Source organism: Haliotis rufescens, unplaced genomic scaffold (genome assembly GCF_023055435.1).
Source record: "Haliotis rufescens isolate VD_foot unplaced genomic scaffold, xgHalRufe1.0.p SCAF_2, whole genome shotgun sequence".
NCBI classification, from domain to species: domain Eukaryota; kingdom Metazoa; phylum Mollusca; class Gastropoda; order Lepetellida; family Haliotidae; genus Haliotis; species Haliotis rufescens.
In genome coordinates this window covers 40,659,177-40,677,081 of record NW_025963890.1, presented here as the reverse complement: position 1 = coordinate 40,677,081, position 17,905 = coordinate 40,659,177, and the positions used below count along the sequence as shown (strand labels likewise).

At 41.0% G+C, this 17,905-nt stretch overlaps 2 protein-coding genes across 3 annotated transcripts; both read right to left on the bottom strand.

The window, feature by feature from the left end:
* Positions 1-3,099: 3,099 nt before the first annotated feature.
* Positions 3,100-6,066, bottom strand: LOC125381935 (FH protein interacting protein FIP2-like). Its single transcript, XM_048399303.1, has 3 exons — positions 6,055-6,066; positions 5,287-5,514; positions 3,100-3,444 (listed from the first exon to the last, which is right to left on the bottom strand). Exons 1-3 carry the CDS (start codon positions 6,064-6,066, stop codon positions 3,100-3,102), a joined length of 585 nt encoding a protein of 194 aa, XP_048255260.1.
* A 2,032-nt stretch (positions 6,067-8,098) lies between these two features.
* LOC124127515 (BTB/POZ domain-containing protein KCTD7-like) lies at positions 8,099-15,770 on the bottom strand. 2 transcript variants are annotated; one of them, XM_048399241.1, is made up of 4 exons: positions 15,749-15,770; positions 15,011-15,076; positions 14,602-14,654; positions 8,099-9,562 (listed from the first exon to the last, which is right to left on the bottom strand). In XM_048399241.1, the coding sequence occupies exons 3-4, from the start codon at positions 14,605-14,607 to the stop codon at positions 8,921-8,923; spliced, it is 648 nt and encodes a 215-aa protein (XP_048255198.1). In that variant the 5' UTR covers positions 14,608-14,654; positions 15,011-15,076; positions 15,749-15,770; the 3' UTR covers positions 8,099-8,920. The 2 variants fall into 2 exon arrangements, with proteins under 2 accessions (XP_048255198.1, XP_048255197.1); XM_048399240.1 differs by lacking the exons at positions 14,602-14,654; positions 15,011-15,076; positions 15,749-15,770 and adding an exon at positions 11,437-11,572.
* Between the last annotated feature and the right edge of the window lie 2,135 nt (positions 15,771-17,905).

Sequence of the window (17,905 nt, the reverse complement as noted above, 5' to 3'; positions counted from 1 at the left end):
AATAGCCAATATAAAACAATACTCAGCAATGAGTTGGCTTAAAAACACTGGATGTATATCTGCTGACCAGTGTTTTAAGATGATAAGATTAGGTTTCGTCAGTAAACTAGGTGGGGGTGTTTTGAAACATTAATAACAAACTGTATTAGCGATTCAAAATATGGTTGCCATTACCTTGCCAGCCGAAACTTCCTCGGAGGCGGAGAATTGGGGTTCTTCAATTGCATGGATTCCAGTTTAGTTTCTTGGTTCTAGTGGTAGATCCATGTTTTATCACCTGTCACTAGACGAGAAAGAAATCCGGTTCCATCAGCAGTATAGAGATCCAGGAGGTCTCGACAACTTTTAGTTCTCTGATGACAATCTTGAGCTCTGAGGTTTCTAGGTACCAATCTTGCAGATACCTTGGACATACCAAGATGCTCATGAATAATGGTTACAACAGTTCCAACTGATATTTGGAATTCCCTAGAAAGTTCAGATACTCTTACTCGTCGGTCAGACAAGATTCTTCTTTCTATAGCAGCAATGGTTTCCAGTAGGGTGGCATCTGAAGGTCTGCCTGACCTTGGACTATGGACATCTATGGACTCCCTACCCCTTATAATTGGCAGCCCTGCTGTTCCATCGCTATAAATTGCCTAAGCGTCGCAGAGATGACGAATGTTGTCAGTTGCGAATCCTATTTTGTCGGTGTCACCGTCGTCTATTAGCAGAAAACCATCACCACCCTCTGTCTCGCAGAGCTGGTCTGTAGTTCTAAGTAGTGTCTAGTGGTGGGTCACTGCTAAAACATCTTCTTTTCGGCCCGGTAGAGGGTGTAGATGTGAAATGTTGGCATGGCCTCCTCGCTCCACTCTCTCCCTCGCAATTTGTTTAAAGTTGTTATCCATAAATTGTGTCTACTTTGTCATATGTGAGTCATATGTGAGTAATGTAGTAATTGCTGACTGAATACTCTTTGTATGTGTGGAGTGAATGAGAGAGACATACAATTTAAAAAATAAATATGATCCTTTACCAACATGATATCTCAGAAGTGAGTGAGTGAGTGCGGTTTTACGCCGCTTTTAGCAATATTCCAGCAATATCACAGCAGGGGACACCAGAAATGGGCTAATAATGGTACAGTGATATTGTGTAATTTCACTGTGATCTATGTCTGTGTAAGTGCAAGTGAGTTGTCTCCCCTCTTACTGGAGTGAGTGAGTGAGTATGGTTTTACGCCGCTTTTAGCAATATTCCAGCAATATCACGGCGGGGGACACCAGAAATGGGCTTCACACATTGTACCCACCCTCTTACTGGAAGTATGGAGCGCACTTAAAATATACACCATTAAGCTTGTCAGAATCATCACCACTACCTTATTCAAATCACAAGGAATATGTTTGTTTGTTTTTTGTTTGTCAATCTATACATACAATACAACCAGACAAGTAACTAGGGATTAACATTATGAGAATCGTTCTATGCAATTGGGATATGATCTTAACCCAGAATCTTTAACGTCCTTCAGTTCACAGAGATTATCACGCCCGAACGTACTAAGGTAATCCTATATGTACTAATCTGAAAGTAACAGAAGACAGAAACACTCCCGAAACACTAGCAACGGCCCTTAACGGGCAACGGACCGCACAGCCGCACCCTTGTTATACATCCGAGAAGTCTGCCAGGAGACGACGTATCTAACAATGAGTGCAATGTCCTCAACAGTCAAACGCTCATTCTAGCATAGGATATCCGGAACATTAGCACTTCACTGGATTGTCATGTGTTATGAAAACGGAAATGTGGTTGATCTCCCTGTAATAAACATAACTCTTTAAGCAGCTAAGATTCTCAGGACGAAATGTACAGAATTTATCCACGATAAAACCTTCACCTGAAAGAATCTATCAACGAAGGATGAGAGGATGGGTTCCTGATCATGAAGCAGGGTCACAATTCTTGAAGATTTATTTAAGAGTTACAAACATTTCCCAGTACAGACGGTCATCTCTTAGCCTTGTGAGGTCCACATATCGTCTGTTCGAATTTCCGATTCTGTCAGCTCTACGACAAACGTGGATCTCTCCCTTCTGTGAATAATGTCCCCAGTCTGGAACACTTACGTCTCTCCTCCTTCTCGTCCTTTTGTTCATGCGGAGTAAATCCGTTTTTACTCACAAAAAGCAGGGGTGGAATAGGTCTTCAGCTACCCATGCTTGCCGTAATAGGCGACTATCGGAATCGGATGGTCAGGCTGGCTGACTTGGTTGATGCATGTCATCGATGCTCATGATGTCAGTTACTGGATTGTCGGGTCCATTATTTACAGACCGCCGTCATATAGCTGAACTAGGGCTGATTGCGGCGTTAGAAACAAAGACAAAAGACACTAAAAGCAACAGTAAAATATGTAGGTATTTTATTACACAATACATATGATACAAGCACAACTTAGATGTATTCACATGACTCAACCGTCACAAGTCAACGTCTTTTTGTATGGTCGAACCCCGGACCTTCCGCTCTCCGGTTGGACGCACTACCACTAGACAAGTGTATACGTAATCACAAATATAAACATTATATAGAACTATACTCTCCACTACAAAGCTTGAAATGCAAACTAGCTGTGAAGTCATCATGTATACTTTTGTCAGGAGAATATGATTATACTCGCCTGTTTATTAGTGTAAACAAGTTACATCAATTAATTATTTGTTATTTTACATCTTTCACCTTCTCAAACACCTTGGTGCCACGTTGCTTAATCGACGATTATACCCAAAAGCATGAAGTTTGTTGGTTTGTTGTTTAACTCTGCACTCGGCAATATTCCAGCTATATGACGGCGGTCTGTAAATAATCGAGTCTTGACCAGACAATCCAGTGATTGAAATCATTAGCATCGATCTACGCAATTGAGAATGATGACATGCTTCAACCAAGTCAGCCAGCCTGACAACCCGATCCCGTTAGTCGCCTCTCACGACAAGCATAACCGCCTTTTACGGCAAGCATAGGTTGCCGTAGATTGTATGTTATTCGCTTGGGAAGTATACATTAATCGCACCAAACCACACAATGTGACAATTATGGGTACATCAGTTACTCAAGTTTTATCATGTACCGCAAAGCCACGCGACAACCACACTTTGGTTCTGGTCGGAAGTCCCCCGGCTGAAGGTGAACACCGATACGCTTCAGATCCTCATTGAGGAAATGGACAAGATTGGTCCCATACGTTGTGGAGGAGGTGTATTTGACGTTGATGACCTGATGCCCCTCAGGAATACCAGCCACCTTGCACAGAGTGAACACGTATTGAGAGGAATCCGAGAACTGTATGTACAAGACACCACTGTGATACCGACTTGCCATGAGGCCTTCCAGCAACTGATTCAGGCAGTCGTCGTAACCGGCTATTCCCCGTTTCCAGTTGTCTCTCAAAGCCTGCGCAAAGACTGGTTCCCATTGTAAATGTTTAGCAAGCAAAGGGATGATGCCAAAAATGTTTGCATATTTGTTTACAGCAACTGCCTTGTCGGGAGTGTCCTGCATAACGAGCTCTGTCTTTGTTTACACACAATGCATGGATACCGAGGGTATGCAGAGATCAAATTACTAGAAGCTATATGCCCATATAATGCCATTGTATTTCATAAGGTTTGATGGTGCATTGATGCCTGTACATAGTCAAGGAAGGTTATAAAGTGACAAAAGTTATTGATTCGGCTTGTATTTCTCTTGGTATTTCAAACATCAGGGTGCCAATCTTATATCATATATGCCAAACCTGCATCAAAGATTTTGTACAATTCCCTATATATTTCTGTACCGGGAAGTTTAAGGAAAATGTTTCAATTCTGAAATAAGGGTTGAAATTAATTGTCCAAATTAACACAAATACATGTGTACATATGAAAAGGTCATTAATTTGTTTGTGTGTCGCTACCTCCTGCCACATGAGATAACACACCTGCAGGATTGTAGGCGGGTATGGACACTGATGTAAGTGTGTGCATTTCTCCAACATTTCCAAACATTCCGAAACTAGGCATACATATAAATATAACCAAATGATTTGGAATGCTTGCATAATGTATGCATTTTCATCAATACCAACACTTTTCAAAACGTCAGGAAAGATGCTTTTTCGTGTCGTGATTAGGAAACGCACATTAAATAGATTTCTACTATAACTGAACCAACACAAGGAACATTTTGTTTTTACCAAGACCAACATTGAATTCTGAATACTCTTCATCACTCTCACAATGGGTTCAATACAAGTCAAGAGTGAAAAGGAACCCAGATACTGCAAGCTTTAATCAATTCATGCTATTAACGATATTCACATACATTCTTTTACATCGTACATATGTCAAAAAGTTAGCACAAAAGTAACAATTTTCCTTTTAAAAATGTTTGTGTCCTGGTCTTACATGAAAGCGACAAAAAAACCCACCTGGTTCGGCACAATGGCAACGGATTTGTTTTACGCCAGTCACCAATATTTCAGGTATTTAACATCATCTAAAACGCTGATTGGTACAAGTGGCACACAATCAGCCAGTGTACCCACTTCGATCGCCATTGGCAACACGTAACTAGGAGCCTATTCTGACACGGAAATCCGCAGGAAATGAGAACCTAGAGAAGCAGCAAAATGTAAATCGCTCTGTGACGGGTTAACAGTTGTCCTTCATCCATATCCTGTTTTGAGTTTGAGTCTATATACATTAAAAAGAAATGTTCCGTAATATTAATACTAGATCTTGCTAGATTTGATCAGCACTTAGACGAACATTGACCAATGACCCATCGCTTCAAAATCACAGCAGCCGGCAACAGAGCTCTCCACCAATGCAACGGCTGATTCACATTCCTTTCATCAAAATTATCTGCCGACTCAATGTGTGACAATTTGGGTCATCGTACCAATTCTGAATCCCATTGCTGCTTTACAACCACAAGCCTAGCATACCCTCAGACAAACGTTGGTGAAGTCTTTTCAGGTCGACTGCAAGAAGATTGAAAAGCAAGGTTCTGTATGATTCAAACATTAAGGCAATAGTGTAATAATTGCCTGGGGTCACTGATTCTACAGTATCAACAATAAGACTTTATTGCGCAAATGTAAAAGTAACTTGTGGGAATATCGTTCAATTTACTTTTCACACAATCCCATTGACTTTGGTAGTCAGGTAGCTTCTTTTTCCACATTCCGTAGAGCACTTCGGGGACAGGTGCCTTCAGTTCCTATAATCCAAAGTACTCCGCCTATTCATTAACCTCTGATGCTCTTTCGGGTGGAGGCATTTTCCCGAATCTCAGAAAGTTGAGGATATGAACAAACACATCTCCATCCACATCGATGAAGTAGCGGCCATCTTTGTCCTTGGCTACTGGATGCCTTCCACTTAACATGGCGGCCAACATGGAGTCCGGGTACTTGGCGAGGGTGGAGAGGGAGGTTGTCAGATGTCGACCACCAACGTTTAAATCCACAACTTGAGAATCCTGAAATACAACGCATTGTTAATGCACATGTGATTCTACCTTACATTTAGAAAATACTCGATTCTTATTGGTCTATCAAAGGTGTCAAATCACAATAACCGCTCCAGAATCAACTTGGCGCAGTCATATTTACAGGTAACCTAGCTCCATGAAAAGTATTGTATGTTTATCTCTTAAATTAGACCAATCAGTCAAATGTAAAATGAACTATATAAATAGCCTGAAAGATAACACAACTAAAAGTGAATTCCTTTTCACCAATTTACATTTCCGAGAATTTACAGATATCATTTCGGGGTATAGAAACCCACGCGAGACCACGTACACATTTAATGCGTAAATAGCTCTGTTCATTTCCTTGCTGCTAAGGACCTATTCTTTCCCAAAATCCCAACAAGCATAGTCGCTGTTTACGGCAAGCATGGGTTGCTGAAGACCCATTCTACCCCGGATATTCACAGATCTCGATCGTTATGTATTGAGGGAAAATTAGATATTCAAGACCGCTTTTACGTAAAGTAAACATCTACTTTCGCTTACATTCTTGGACATATGGAAGACAGCTTGGCTCTCTGGCCTAACACAACAGCTTAAAGTTAGTTTGTGACAGTCTGGACTGATTTTGATATCTGATATTGCAAGATCGATACCCAGCTTTGGGTATTAATACATGTATCTGAATAACCACACATTGTAACAAGGCATGTTTCAATGTTGTCCCACTTGTTTGTAACACTTTTGCGAATAAAAGGTCATCATTAAACATCTATTAATCTGTTCTAAGGTATTATGGTTTTTTTATGAAAATGCCTGCACGGCTTACCTAAAACCACAAGTGACGCAGAATATCAAAGTAATCTGGCGCCAGTCATTGAGCAGTGTCACCAAAACAGGCGAGAGCGGGAAACGGCAAGATCACATGACTACCTGACACGTGAGTCGTGACATGGGTGATAAATCGATATGTGTCTTTATCTAGGCTTGTATTTTAATTTGTAACATTGCACTATTTCAGTATTTCGTAAAATGATTTCGACAATAATGACAACACAAATAACATTAGATTTCACATTTTTATGGAACAGATCAGCAAATTATTGAAAACTGTTAAGTTTTATGTTGAAATAGTCCAACAGAACAACTTTTCTGTTGTTACCGTGCTGAAGCATAAAGACAAACTTGCAACTTTGAACAACCTAATTTGTTTTTAACCGAACAAACATAAAAAAAATCAGTGATCATGAAACGAATTTTAACTAACACTTGTGGAATGTCATTTGTGATTTCTTATCACCACAACATGGACTTTCTCATTTTACGCCTGTCTCACGGAAAGTACTAAATCAGATCTGGTAAGTATAAGATCTAGACTCCTGAAAACGGACTCAATTCATGATGATTGCATAACTATCTCCCCTGAACGGGTACTCGAGTCCTGAAAATTGGACTCGAGTCCTAAGCTACCTGAAACGTTTTCGGGTACTCGAGTAACCGTCCCAACCCTAAATTAAACTAGACCGCACACTACGAAACATGAGTTGGTAGTTCGATGTTAGTCCTATAAAGATAGCGTTTGCTGTGTTCTCTGTGCACTAGCTGTTTACCGTGAGAGATTACGTATGCCGTCACTTTAAATATTTATTATCTTGTATTTCGCTTTCAGATATGTGCGTCTTACACCTTTGTATAGCACCCGATCCCGTTAGTCGCCAATAACGGCAAGCATTGGTTGTGAAGACCTATTCTTCCCCACACTCTTACTTATTGCGTTTTAATATTCTCAACTAGTTTTACATCGCATCTGTGATATTCTAGTTATTGTACTGTCCATCGTTTGACAGGTTTTTATTTAATCTAAATATTCGTATTATTAATGTATAACTTCTCGTCACGATATGGCTGAATAATGCCGATGTGACACCACTGGTGACCAAAGCGATGGCATAAATCCTGCTGCGAATCGTGCAGGAAGCAAAAGCTCTGTAAGTCCCAAAGATCCCCAGTTAGGTGGTCTAGCTTTCGTTGCCAGTGGTCTGTAGTCTGGTTTTACTTTCTATTAACTAATTAACTGAAAACGTCTTTGTTTTAATATTGCTCAGGTGTGTTTTATGTCTACACTGTGATACTTACCTTACCGTTTTACTGTCGTTTGTCAACAGAAATTTTATAATAATATACTTGTTCTCATCGCGATATGGCTGCAATATTGCCGATGCGATGCCACTCATCTCTCTAGTTCTGGTTCTTTGCTTTATTTATTTTGCTGCTTGTTACACATAATGCCAACGTTGAGATGTCTGTTTATGGTTTCTTAGATTAATAGTTTCACAGTTTCAAACTTTTCTTCACATATTTACTATTTTTTCTCACCGTCTTTTTCTAAATGAGGTCAAAACCTCACAACAACAGACACATGGAAACCCGATCATCTAGCTATCCAATGATATATAACATAAGAACATAAATTAATCTTTACTTCGTTATTATATGAACCCGTATATTTGTTACATAGGACACAGAACCCACAAAAGGAACAAACACATAAAACAATTACAACTTTTGTTGCCTTTTATTTAGAGTGTGATCGCGCATTCAACTGCATGCCGCACATTTTATAGTTGTCTGACGCCGATTTACGTCCCCAAAATTCAGATAACGCTTATAAAATATATGATGCCAGTCATAATCCTTTCACAGATCGACCTTCCCAAGTGCTCATCGAGATGAGGTGGCCCAGTTAATTACGTGTCTGCTCTGTACCCAGGACGCTGTGTTTAATTCCTGGCATTGAATCCAAGTTAAACAAGAACTGGAGAATCAACACTCAATATCGGGAGTTCATTTACGTCAGGAGTTATCTTTCACATTTATATCAAAATGCGAATCAACAATATTGACTGCATTTTTGAATTGTCTATTTACATTGGAATTAGTTCCTGTAAAGTGAAAGCAGGCGAGTCACATTCCTTTTGGATACAAGCACACCATAGTATGTGTATCATTCTCAATTTTCTATCTTAACATGATCGAGACATGTATTGTTAGTGGTTAAGTTGTATTAACTAATACCATTTTGGTCCCATAGGTAACTAAGAGAAAATAATATTAGGAAACTAATCTTAAAAATGTATTTCCACCGTATTTAATTATTTTAAGAGCAAAGGCAAGGAAAATAAGACTGGATAAGCAGCAAAACGTCAATTGCTTTACGATGGGTTAACTGTTGTCGTGCATCAATATCCTGTGTAGGTGAAACATCAATAGACACAAATCAAAGGAATGTCCCACAATAGTAATTGGTCTTGTGAGATTTGATTCGTATTAAGACGAAAATTTAGATCTACATCCATACCACAACTGATCCACGTTCCATTTTTGAAAATGTCGGAATGGTATCTAACGCTTTTCACCTGCCAATTTTGAATCGCATGGCTGCTTGACAACCACAATTCTCACATTCCGTCTCACAATAGTCCGTGAAGATATTCATTCTTTTCAGGTCGTGTGCAAGAAGATTCAAAAGGACAGTTGGGTACGTTTTACCGATGTCTAAAAATTCTATGTAAATGGTGTTCCTACTGCCTGGAGCTTGAAGAAACAGTGTTTTTGTTTTCGGAAAGTTACGACAAGCGCTGCTTGCGGCAACGTGAATGTAAAAATATTTTGTGGAAAGATAGCCTAATTGTCTTTCCACCTTTTCCCATTGACTTTGGTAGTCAGGTAGCTTCTTTTTCCATATTCCGTAGAGCACTTGTTCAAAGTCTTCGGGGACAGATGCCTTCAGTTCCTGTAATCCAAAGTACTCTGCATATTCCATAACCTCAGATGCTCCTTTGGGTGGAGGCATCTTCCCGAATCTCAGAAAGTTGAGGACGTGAATAAACACATCTCCATCCACATCGATGAAGTAGCGGCCATCTTTGTCTTGGGTCACAGGCTGCCTTCCACTAAACATGGTGGCCAACATGGAGTCCGGGTACTTGGTGAGGGTGGACAGGGAGGTTGTCAGATGTCGACCACCCACATTTAAGTCGATGACAGTAGGGAACTGAAATACAGAACAATACACTATGTGTGCTCATCGTCGTCTCAATGAACATCAGTTTACACATAAACATATCTGAAAACAGACTATAAGGGAGACAACTGATACAGTTCAGGGTGATGAAATATGAAATACTTACCAAAGGTGAATTATTTATTTAATGTATGAGAGTTTTTCATGAGGCATTTTACTTAAATCCTCTTTAACTTTTAATCATTACCATGTCACTCTCTTTTTTTAACGACGGTCACGCCAGCAATTCCTTCTTAACTCTATAGGGGGCACGGGTGGTCCAGTCGTCTAAGGCGCCGCGATTCGCTGTGCAGAGTTGCGTCCCTTGGGCACTCCAGAAACCTGATTGTGAATTCAAATCCCGGTTCGCCCCGGTGATGTTTCTAGGTTTGTCAGCACCATACCCGTGCTCGTGGGTTTCACCAAAGTGGTAAAGGTCTGAGACCTGCCTCACTTCGGGCTTACCTCCCACATTAAGCTGACACGCCGTGATATAACTGTAATACTGTTAAATGCGGCGTTAAACCCACTCACTCACTCTTATCTGTATAACGTGAATCTATTCACGTATCTAATAAAAACTTGCTTCATTTGTATATAAGTCATGTTCTCCCACCCTGGGCAGAAGGCGACCTCTTAGACACATACAAAGAGACAACAACACCCTGTCATTCAACTGATGAAGGGACAAGAAGTAGCCATGAAACATTATGTTAATAGAGTATAAAAATGTCTGTCCATAATAACATTCCTTGTCATATTTCGATACAAGTCATGTCCAGTCTCGAAATGACACTGCAATGTGTTAAACATACAAGGGCGTCTTATTCATAGGGAAATGTAAAATCGCGAGCTAGGTGAAAGCGAGGGTACCTCACTGGCGGTTTTAGATTTTCGCTGGCGTGTTTTATCCCACTTATGAGCCATCTAAATGCAAGAGCCACGGTCCCTAGTGAGGTGGCCTCACTTTGGCTGCTGGTGATCTATAGCCCTTTTTGTATATTGTATTGTTGAATGAAAATGTATTCTTTTAACTGTTTTCAACTAGTTTTAAAATCGAAACTGTGATACTCTAGTTATCTTACTGTCCATCGTTGACAGCTTTTTAATTAAATCAAATTATAAATATTATAACTGTTTCGTCACGATATGGCTGAATTATTGCCGATGTGACGTTAAATTTCACTCACTCACTCACTAAATGCAAGAGATACCGAACAATTAAGAAAACATCGAAGTGCCTCATAGTGAAAAAATACAGCGTTTCGCGGTCCAATGGAATTCGATCAAAACGTGCGAGAGAAAAACACTTGCAACATGGGCCAGCTGGAGTCATGACATATAACATTTTCAGCAAATATCCGGTGAGGTTGTAGATTTGATTCACGTCATGGAATTTTCATGTAATAAAATGGTGACTTTTAACCAATCCAAACTTTCTAAGCTTTCTAAGATTTTTGGGTTGTTTTTGGGTGTTGATAATTTTTTATATGCTCAATATCTTCTCCATTTTAATACTTTGATTAAAAAAGGCAGGAACCGTTGAACCATGGACAATGTTTTTTTCATGATAAGGGTGACATGATGCAAAATCCAAATATTGTTGCGTATCAGTATCTTTATAAAAGATATCAGTTTGTACAAATCTCCCTGATATTAAATTGATTCTTACATCGAGAAAGGTTAAACTGGATTCGCTTTTTTCCATATTGAAATTGAGTGACACATTAAGTGAATTTAGTATGTAACAAGGCATACACCTCGCGCTACAGGTGGGTGGGAGCGGAGATCACGCGACACCATGATGGGGCGGCAATGTCACCAGGACAAGTTGATCTTACATCTAATGCCGGCTATATACTTACACCTGAAGACATTTTGCGAAGCACCAGCTGATAGATTGATGTTGGTCCTTGATAACAGTGTTTCCTGTAATATCGGCGAGCCGTCTTGTTCCGTGATTTACACAAGTAGTGTCAAGCTGCCTTCCAGTCAATGCAAGTCACATGACACGTCACACATTGACCTCAACCTCAATCCAACAGCTGTTCTCTATCAGTTTCGGCTGACCTGTAACGCTTTGGGACTCAAAGAGTAAGTTGTCTTGTAGATTTTACGACCGCGTCAGACTCGGTCTGTTTCGGAGTCGGAGGCAGGCTTGGGTGAATTGGGAGATAATGTTATGGATGATATCGGGGCATGGTTTTGCGTGTGTCTACTTCTTACCATGATAATAAACACTAATACAAGTTTTGTTTTCATTTATGTAAATACTAAACAAAGCGGCAAAAGAAAGTATAGGTTCGCAATTTATAATTTTCCTAAAAATAGCGATAACTGGTGGAAAGTGGGTATTGGGAATATGACTGCCCAAGGAACAGGAGCCCCAAAACACCTCACCCGAACGCGCCACCTTTGACGGCGCTCGTGCGGTGACAAGAAATGGTGAAACAGGTTTCCCGCCTATGGCATATACTGCTCGTGCATGTTAGCTGTATAAATGCGTTCGTCTGCAGGGTATAACCACACGTGATGAAAGCACACAAAAGAAATGCCACGACTGTCACAGGAGCAGAGAGAGAAAGAGAGAGAGCCATCGGAGTGACCGAATTGGGGGCAACACAGGTCCAAATTGCCAGAAGGTTTGGTTGTACACAATTGACAGTTGCCAGGCTGATTCAACGGTACTGGCAGACAGGGGGGACACAGGATAGGCCTAGAACCGGACGACCCCGAGTGACAACACCACTGGAAGACGGTCAGATACGGCTCATTCACGTGCGAAATAGACGGCGACGGCGACGGCGACGGCGACGGCGACGGCAGCAACAGCGTTTGGACATCCCATTAGCCAACGTACAGTACTGCGACGACTTCGTGCTGCTGGAATCCGAGCGTATCGTCCTTTCCGAGGAATGGTACTGACTGCTCAACATCGACGCCTGAGACTGCGATGGGCGAGGCAGGTTCGACGCTGGCAAGTGAGAAATTGGCGACGAGTGCAGTTTACTGATGAAAGTCGGTTTAACTTGTTTCGAAATGACGGCAGAGAACGAGTTTATCGACGCAACGTTTGGCTCCGGCGTGTATTCGAGAGGTCCATCGGCAGAAATTTCTTACCCCACCATTGTTTACCTTGAGATTACATTACCTGTGATTGGTGGGGAGGAAGGGTGTGTGTGTTTATAATCAGTAATTTGATAATTCACCACCCAACACATGTAATGTGCCATATGATCAGAATATCATATGAGGTAATGATGCATGTTTCCCAATTACGACAAACATCGAATGGATTCAGACAAAATTCAATGTATATACATGAGGGAATCAAGCTACAGTAAACTACGGTTATAACGAACTCAACGGGACTTCAAATTTTAGTTCGTTATAACCATAGTTCGTTATATGTACATATACAGCATGACTACAGCAAGTAGTCGGGACCAAAAAGTAAGTTCGTTATATCCGTCAGTTCGTTATAAGCGTGTTCGTTATAAACGTAGTTTACTGTACATATGACGGTGGATATTACACCTACTTCATTTGGTTTGTTTGTTGTTTAACGCCGCACTCAGCAATATTCAAGCTATATGGCGGCGGTCTGTAAATCGTCGAGTCTGGACCAGACAATCCAGTGATTGACATCATGAGCATCAATCCACGCAATTTGGATACGATGACATGCATCAACCAAGTTAACGAGCCTGACTACCCGATCCCGTAAGTCGCCTCTTACGACAACCATAGTTGCCTTTTACGGGAAGCATGGGTTACTGATGGCCCATTCTACCCAGGATCTTCACATATCTCAATTGTAATGTATTGAGGGAAAACTAGATATTCAAGACCGCTTTTACGTTAAGTAGAACATCTACTTTCGCTTACATTTCTTGGGAAATATGGAAGACACCTTGGCTCTCTGGCCTAACACAACAGCTTAAAGTTAGTTTGTGACAGTCTGAACTGATTTTGATATCTGATATTGCAAGATCGACACCTGGCTGTATGCGAGGATCCCGCGAGACACTAAGGTACCATTGTAGGGTACCAAGTGAACAGGAAATTCTTCACCTAACGCAAGTAGTAATTACACTAGACCACATACTACGAAACCCGAGTTGGTAGTTCGATGTCAGTCCTATAAAGATAGCGTTTGCTGTGTACCGTGAGAGATTAGGTATGCCATCACTTTAATTATTGATTATCTTGTTTTTCGCTTTCAAATATGTGCGTTAGTCGCCGATAACGGCAAGCATTGCATTGGTTGTGAAGACCTATTCTACCCACTTTTACTTCCTGCTTTTTAATATTCTCAACTAGTTTTACATCGCATCTGTGATATTCTAGTTATTGTACTGTCCATCGTTTGATAGGTTTTTATTTCATCTAAATATGTGTATTATTAATGTATAGCTTCTCGTCACGAAATGGCTTAAATACTGCCGATGTGACGTTAAACACTCACTCACTCACTCACTCTACCCCGGATCCTCACGGGTCCCTACTTCATTAATTAAATAGAGAACTCTAGTTTGCCTTTCTCAATGAACACTCTTATGCAAAGTGCGTTAAGGTTCTTATTAGATTACAATTCCTTTGACGTGAATTTGTGATTTGTTCAGATTTTACACAATCGAGGCACCAATGTTGCTGATGCGGTGAACCGCCAACGCCAGAGCATAAAAGAATCGAGTTTATTATCCGCAGAACAATATTTTGAGGTGTAAAAGACAAAACAGCAGTGACAATTTGAATGGATCACTAAAGGTGATGACACCAGGTGTTCGCGAAAAGGGGAAGTATGTCCTGCCCTACCGGAAGCATTTGGGCAGTAACATGTTTCGGTAGACTCATCGCACTGGGTAAACAGCGGATACACACGGTTTGGACACTTTAGACAGAAATGTTGCCGATGTGACCTTAGATGCCTACTCATCCTCACACTCGATATGCAGTAAAGTAAATGTTGACACTTTTTCTTGAACCACAGAGTTTCAATAGGAAAAACAATTACATCGTACACTCACCTGCATAATGTCAAAATATACGTTGTGAAGTCCACGTGTTCAGGGTATCGAGTCTACAAAAGACAAGCGGGGTAAATTTAAGAATGTGAGTTGGTTCAATTTGAGTGAACGGTTTGTTAAAGGCCACTTTAAAGAACAATTCAGCAGTTTAGTTGGGGTTACAAGTGGGATTACTGACAGATGGGGTTCCAATTGGCCCAGTCGTCTAAAGCAAGGGGATATGCACAGTTGCATCCTTTAGACACATATGATCTTGTTGTTTGGTGTTTTTTTAAGAAAAAAAGAATCGCCCTGAATGAAATACTGAACAAAGCGGTGTTTATCTCACTTCTCAACAGTGATACACGTGCTAGACGTTTTACACCTTGGCGCACGTGTATGGTGCTGGGAAATAATAAGTGATACAAACCTGGAATCTGGGATATGCCCTGCACTGAGGTTTTCGAGGGAGTATGATACTTCCAACAAGTTCTATCTGAAAAAATATAATGCAATTACCTAACTGACAAAATGTGGAAAAGGGAAAACAAGCCTTAATATTTGATGATACTATGTTTATGTGTAATGAACTTTATAATGTGACCACAGGGATCCATCACAAAGAAATAATCGGTTCTAGGCCAGGGAAACACGTGTTTGATAATATGAGTAACGAATCATTTAAAAGCAGGTCTCTTGAGTGTGTGTAGTTTGCATTGTCTCGCCAGGCTGGTTATACAGTTCACAATACATAATGATATTACATACACAAAAGCATGGAATGTTGGATTTGAAAAGCAGCTGTGGAACCAACGTAAGTGTCATCGGCACCCACCGTAATGATACACATGCAGTAACAACGTTGAAATACGAACCCGCGAATATGTGCGTATTAGCTCTCTCTCTCTCTCTCTCTCTCTCTCTCTCTCTCTCTCTCTCTCTCTCTCTCTCTCTCTCTCTCTCTCTCTCTCTCTCTCTCTCTCTCTCTCTCTCTCTCTCTCTCTCTCTCTCTCTCTCTCTCTCACACACACACACACACACACACACACACACACACACACACACACTAATAAAGTGATAACATACAATTCCAGAACTAGTAATGAACGACGAGAGTACCGTCCTACCCTAATGTCGACTGGTAGAGGAATTATAGAAGGCAACCTACCTCAAGTCGCTGTGTAACTACGGTAATATTCCATTGTGATCTTATTCATGATAAGATAAACTGAAAGAACCTAAACCTTGACCTCGGCGCGATTTTTTAGTCTGTGAACCTGACCAATTTAAAACTCTAATATATTATCAGGCAGAAGATAAGAGTCAGTGAGTTAAAATTTAACGGCCCATCGGCATTATTTCAGTCATATAGCGAAGTTAAGTTATTCACATTTGAGTCATTTACGCAAAGTAATATTTAAAATCAATTTATGAAACATATTTGAGCATAACAATATCATGTATAGAGTTTCCAAACACGGGCTATAGGCCACCAGTAACCAAAGCTAGGCCACCTCGCTGGGGATCATGTGGACTTACAGTACCTCGGCTTCCTGCATGATACCCCAGCAGGATTTAGCTACTGGTGGTTGTGCACAATTCTAGCCAATATTAAAAAAGGCTTAAAAACACTGGATGTATATCTGCTCACCAGTGTATTAAGATTATGTTATAGGTTTCGTCAGTAAACTATACACAGTAAAAAAAGTGTTGCACCCCCTATACTTTTTCATGGAGGGGTGTTTTGAAAGGGTGTAAAGATAACCGAATTAATATTATAACCAGGATTTCGTGTATACCAACAAACCAGTGTATTGTCTATACAATGAACTTAAATGGGGTATTCCATGACCTTATGGCATGTAATAATCTCATGCTGAACTTTTACGAAAAATGAACGAACAACGAAGACGCATTAAGTATGGTGACATCTCAATAATTTTTAGTGACCAAATTCATCCAATAGGGTAAGAATGTCATATGGAGATTTGACAAACACAGTAAGTCAATATCGAGAACTTCCACCAAGCACTTGGATCACAGCTTGAAGTCTTCGTCTCATACTCCTCACCAGACGTTGGAATCGCTCCATGGGCAGCTGCTGCCACTCCTCGTGTAATGCTGCTTCCAATTCACGCAAGTTCTGTGGAGGAGGGTCCCGACGATAAATCAGGCGTCCCAAAATGTCCCATACATGTTCCAGAGGATTCAGATCTGGACTCATTGCTGGCCATGGAATCTGCGTCAGAGCATTGTTGTGGATAACCTGGGTCACAGCTCGTGAACGATGTGGTCTGGCATTGTCATCCATGAATATCGGTCTGGTGGCCAGTGGATGATTGTCAAAATGGGGCACCACAACTGGATTCAGCACCTCTTGGATGTAGCGCTCCCCTGTCAAGTTGCCTCGTATGGTCACTAAATCAAGCTTACAATCAAATGAGAAGCATCCCCAGACCATAACAGATCCACCTCCATATGGTACAGTTGGCATGATGTTTCTTGCAGTATAAGCTGTTCCAGGACGCCTCCATACTCTCACTCTGCAATCCACAACATGCAGAAGGAACCTGCTTTCGTCCGACCAGTGGACTCTTCTCCAGGACCTCAAGTTCCAGTTCTGTCTCAGTCTACACCAGGCTAGACGTAGTCGTTTGTGGTTGTCTGTGAGTTTAGGTCGCTTGATAACCCTTCTGGACTTCAACCCTGCAGCTTTAAGACGATTTCTCACGGTCTGGGTACTGAACTGTTGACGAGGAAGCCAAAGACGTTTCAAGGTTGTGCTTGTAGCAAATGGATGACGCCTTACCACCCTCAACAACGCTCTGTCATCTCTAACTGTGGTCTTACGTGGTCTGCCAGAGGGTCTGCGATTCCTTACATCATTAGTTTGTGCGTGTTTTCTGACCAAACGGCTTATTGTTGAGTAGTGATGTCCGGTTCTTCTGCCAATCTCCTTGAACGAAAGACCTGCTCCATGAAGGCCAATAATCTGCCACTTGACTGCTTCTGACAATCGTCTACCCGGCATTGTGGGTTACAATAAACTGGGCTGTCAGAGAACATCTTTTATAGGCGATGTTGAGCTTAAGAAGATACTGCAATCTGCAAATGTCATGCACCATGCAATTCACGTGCTGATTGCTACGTTTTGGTGATCATCTTCCCTCCGAAAACATTACACATTTAACATCAGATCCCCAAGGAATACCTACCATTAAAACCAGAGTCGGGCGTTTTAAATGTTGTGATGTATCAAACGTATTAATGTGGGGGTGCAACACTTTTTTTACTGTGTATAGATGGAGGTGTTTTGATACATTTA

Coding starts and splice junctions, on each gene's coding strand:
- LOC125381935 (XM_048399303.1), bottom strand. Junction 3,445..5,286: donor CACCCGAAAGAGCATCAGAG/GTTAATGAATAG, acceptor GTCTTTGCGCAG/GCTTTGAGAGACAACTGGAA.